The 5,151-nt window shown below is 41.5% G+C and overlaps 1 protein-coding gene across 1 annotated transcript in view; it reads right to left on the reverse strand.

Moving 5' to 3' along the window:
- LOC109972214 (cadherin-2-like) overlaps positions 1-5,151 on the reverse strand; it is a 213,668-nt gene that overhangs the window by 26,843 nt on the left and 181,674 nt on the right. Inside the window, exon 15 of the mRNA XM_020620927.1 lies at positions 810-971. Coding sequence (XP_020476583.1) covers positions 810-971 — 162 coding nt within the window. The remainder of the gene's footprint in view (positions 1-809; positions 972-5,151) is intronic.

Consider the following 5,151-nt stretch of genomic DNA (forward strand, 5'->3'; position numbering starts at 1 on the left):
GATTTAGTGGGATATAAGACTGCTGTGTTTATGTATAAAGCCAGGAAAGATTTATTACCTGGTGGTATTCAAAAACTATTTGATGAAAGGGAAGGGGGATACAATTTAAGGGGTCAGTTAAATTATAAAATTCATGCTATACGTACAACCAAAAAAAGATTCTGTATTTCGATAAGTGGAGTAAAACTATGGAATAATTTAAGTGTGGACATAAAAAGCAGTAAGAATATTGATGAGTTTAAACACAGATATAAAGGTATGTGTCAATCAAGATATGGGCAAGAACAGGCTTAATGATTAATCAGACGGGAATGTGGATGTAGAATATGTATCCATGTAGTAATACTGCTTGCAAACCACTGATGATAAGATGATGTTAGGGGGTAGGACTAGATAAGTCTAACTTCTTCCTACTACGTTCAAGCATGTACTAGGTATAAGTAAATTGAAAATATTTTTGTGGACATGTCTGGAATTATGTGTGATTACATACTGACTGTTGTTACATGTTTGAAAGAATAAATAAATCAAATCAAAATCAAATCAAATCAAGGGACAGTGTTGGCCATCAAAGGACTGAAACATCACAGAGGGGGATAAATATCTCTGGCTCAACACCAGTCAGTCAGAACTGATGAAGCCTCTTGGATGAGAGGTGAAGTTTTTTCAGCTCAGGTAGCATGGCTGTGCTCAGACCTGGTGGTTTACAATGACAAGAACACTGACATTTTACAAAAAGCTTCTGCCTAGATGTTTAAATAGGAAAAAAAACCAGCATGACGTTTATGCAATCCCAGATGTATTCATACCTCATGGATGAAGTCTCCTATATCTCCTGGGTGGGGAGCAGCAGAGCGGAGGGGGTACTGGTGATCATGATGGAGGGGCCTTTCATCCAGACGTCTGATCCCCACTTTGACACACTCTGGCTCCAGGGCATCAGGCTGCTGCAGCTGACTCAGGTCATAGTCCTGAACACATACAAAGCCACACAATCCCATGTTGGTATTGCAGTACGTCAGGTCAAATCAGATTTATTTAGTCATTTAGCCCAATAACACAAAAATGTCTCAAGGAGCTTTACAACCTGAACAGCACACCCTGTGTCTTTAGACCAACAATTTTACTGAGGACATTCCACCGAATACAAATCCTAAACACTGTCCGAAAACCATCAACAGTTTCCATGGGGTTTATGGGAATGAGCGAAAACAGTGAGGAGGCTTGCATGTATTAAACTGCTGATGCCTCCTGTTGGTATTTGTCAGTCTGGTTTCTTGTATACAGTAGCTGGACTGAACAGCATCAGTAGTCATAACTGTAGAAAAGCAAATGATTTCTGATCTGGGTGACACGTCCTAACAAGGGGGATGTGCAGATAATTGGTCATAAACCAAAATACTGGACATGTTAAAGGGGACCTGATGATGGTGCTAGATGTATTGTCATAAACTCACCAAAGTCGATCTATCATCTAGGAAGACTGAAAGATCAAAACAAATTTTATGGGGTCTGTCTATTATTTGTCAAGATATTTCAGTCTGGGTGAAAACAGTGGCCCAAAAGACCATCCGGAGTGACTTTCCCTTTGGGCCACTTTCACTTGCAGTCCTAAAGTTGCATTACAATGGGAACACAGTTCCAGTCACTGAACGGATTGCAGTTATGAGTATTTTGTGACCTAACATGCTTTTTTCTGACTTCTTATAAATTTCCTTTTTTATTGTGACATAACTCCCTCCCTCTATTCGCGTCCTCTGTGCCAGCTGGAAGAGTAGAAGTCAATACAAGACAGATTCAGAAATGTTCAGACTTTCCAGAGCCATTACACTAAACCAGAGATAAAGACCCATACAGTATGTGGACATTTGCAGCAGCAAAGAGAATGGAGCTTATTTTATCAACTTGCTATGCTGATCAGCATTCATGTCGTGAGGTTTTACTTTCCTCTTTTTGCCCTGATGCAGTCAAAAATCTCTGAATACAATTTTAACCTCTTCCCTAACCTGAACCACAGCCTTATGAAAGTCTTGAAATGCAAGTATGGATGGCCTTCCTTGTACTTCTCTCACTGCGAAGACATTCGGGGATCCGTTTTCATGTGGGTGTGTGCTTGTGAAGCAATTTTTTCCAGCAGCACTGTTTTTTCTTTGTCTATACTGTGAGGTATTTTACAGGGGTGGGGACTCCGGTATGTGTGGATCTCTGCGGGGACTGGCAGCACAGGTGGCAGAACGTGGTAACTGTAATGGAGTAGCAGAGGGACCGTGTGGAGGTAAGCAACATTGTGGTGAGTTGGGCTACCTGCTGTGTTAGCGCTGTAATGTCATTGTGCTGTTGCTGCAGTGCCTGAGCCATCCTGTCCATGCGTGTCTCATGAGGTGACAGATGGCACACTGCTTGCACCGGAGTCGGCAGGGTCCATATTGGCCAGTTCATTCTGTTAGAACATGTTCGCACACTGAAGTGAGCAAGCGAGCAGTAATGAGAGGCGGACCCAGGTAGCCGACTTCGGTGCAAGCTGCGGTTTATTATTTACAGTGCAGTGTATAGACAAAACAAGTACGTGGATAATGAATGATATGAGTGACCAGGTGTCGACCAGCAGCAGGAGGTGAAGATAGATGAGGTGGGCCGAGCTGCGTCGCGGGGTCACTCCTGGGCTGGTCGGTGGGTGATGGTGGCTACTGGAAAAAACACAGGCGTTGGAACTGACAGACAAATTGGTGACTGTGGATCCACCTGTCTGGGAGGGTAGAGTGGAGCCAAAGTCCAAAGGAAACAGTCCATGCAGAGAATAGGAGCTGGCTAGAAAAGGTAACGAATGGAAGTCTAGGGGGATAACAAATGGGTACCAGATTAAGGCAAAACAGCAACGAAATAGTAATCTATGGAGAGGACAAAGAAAATAGCCTGAGAACGAACTGGCAGGGAGTGAAAAGTGAGCCGGGTATAAATAAGGTGGGGGACTGAGTAAATGCAGCTGGTGATAATTAAGGAAACAGGTGGCAGGCGTGTGAGGTGGACTGAGCCAAGACAGAAGAAGTGAGAAAAAGCAGGTGTAGCCGAGCAAACCTGACAACTATTATTTGTTAATTGTTTAAATTACATCATTACAAGACTTGACCAATGATACAGTGATGTAAAGGCTGCAGTAAAGTATGGGACAAGACTGACTCAGCTGTTTTTATAAATTCAAGTTAAATAAAAAATGAGTTATTGGCTTGAACTTCATTACTGAAGCCTAACTAACAAGCCTGTCATTTGAATAATAATGTATTGTCCCTAATGCTAGGTGCACTGCATGCCACTGGCTATAAAAAATAAATAAAAAATAATGACCTTAACTCCTTCGTGAAAGCAGCAGTCTTCATTAGGACTGACTTACACATACGTTAACCGTAAATGGCCCATCACCACCTTTATGCCCCAGCTGATGTAGTGAGAATTTCAATGACTCAAATGAGCACTCGGAGCTCTTATGCAACGTCTGCCATTTCTCCTACAACGTCCGTCCTCAGTGAGGAGTGCACCCAATTCTAATTATCATCCACTTAGAGAAACACAGTCTGTCTTTCACCTCCTCTTGCACAGTCAGCAGGCAGAGGGGAAGTGTGTGTCATGGCTTCTGATCTGTTCATATTGAATAGTAATATCTGAGTCACTGCAACAACCATCCAGAAAAGATTTTGTGCTCTCTGGTCTCCAGGGAAATTGAATAAAGCTGTTTGGGACAATAACAGCATGCTGTGGACTGACCTTGGGCTTTGTTCACAATGGCCAACCAATAGAACATTTTTGACTGAAGAGCAATTGAGAACCCTGCAATAACTGTTAGGTATTTTTAGTCAGATAGATATTGGTTAGATACTTTAAGTATTAGAAATGTTTAGTGGAGATAGGATGTCTAGTTAGACTGTTAAATGCTTAGGCCTGCTTATAAGTTTCTACAGGGTGCATCTGGTCAAGGATAACTAGGGAGAAAAGTTGATGACTGTCAGCAGACAGGATGTTTAATATTATTATTATGATGTGTATAACTTTAGCCTTAACCATAATATGTTCTTATGTTTAATGTCATGAAATGTCACTATAGGTCGTGTGAGAATGTTTTTAGCTACACACCACTTAATCAACAGACACACACACATTGATTTGCTTCATGTTTTGACTACTGCTATGGCCAGCTGCAAAGCTGGTAACAGAGACGTCTCGGTTGACGTTTCTGTGTAGTATGGGGCTAGCCCAACCGAGGGGATATAATGTATAGGCCTGGTGGGTTCAGGGTCTTTCATCTTACATCTGCCTGCGAGCAGTTTGGAGGTGCAAGATACCTGAGCGTGTAATGTTAATTTTACCTGTGATCCTTTGAATAAATCAGCACTGTTTTGAAGTTACTTGGACTGTCTCGTCTCTCAGAGTTAGCATGGTAACAAGAACTGGTTAACGCAACAAATCTGACAGGGAGAAATCCTGTATCCTGCATTTAAAGTGGTGTGCCAACATTTATGCATGCTTTGACATGTTACTGCCAACTCTGAATGTTTGTCTTAGAGCATGTGGTAGTGTAGTGTACTTTTAAATAGTACTTTCTATTTTCTCATTCAATTTGTTCATTGTCATTGGTCACACAACTGTACAGGTGCAGCTCAATAAATTACAATATTGTGGAAAAGTCCATTTATTTCGGTAATTCAACTCAAATAATGAAACTCGTGTATTATATACATTCAGTACACACAGAATGAAGTAGTTTAAGCCATTGGGTCTTTTAATTGTGATGACTGCTCACATTTAACAAAAACCTACCAATTCACTTATCTCAATAAATTAGAATACCTCATAAGACCTATAAAAAACAATTTTAGTGAATTGTTGGGCTTCTGGAAAGTATGTTCTTTTACTGTATATATACTCAATACTTGGCAGAGGCTCTCTTTGCTTTAATTACTGCGTCAATTCGGCGTGGCATGGAGGTGATCAGTCTATGGCACTGCTGAGGTGGTATGGAAGCCCAGGTTTCTTTGACAGTGGCCTTCAGCTCATCTGCATTATTTTGTTTCTCATTTCTCATTTTCCTCTTGACAATACCCCATAAATCCTCTATGGGGTTCAGGTCTGGTGAGTTTGCTGGCCAGTCAAGCACACCAA

The sequence above is a fragment of the Monopterus albus genome, unplaced genomic scaffold, assembly GCF_001952655.1.
Source record: "Monopterus albus unplaced genomic scaffold, M_albus_1.0 scaffold250.1, whole genome shotgun sequence".
Classification (NCBI taxonomy): Eukaryota; Metazoa; Chordata; class Actinopteri; order Synbranchiformes; family Synbranchidae; genus Monopterus; species Monopterus albus.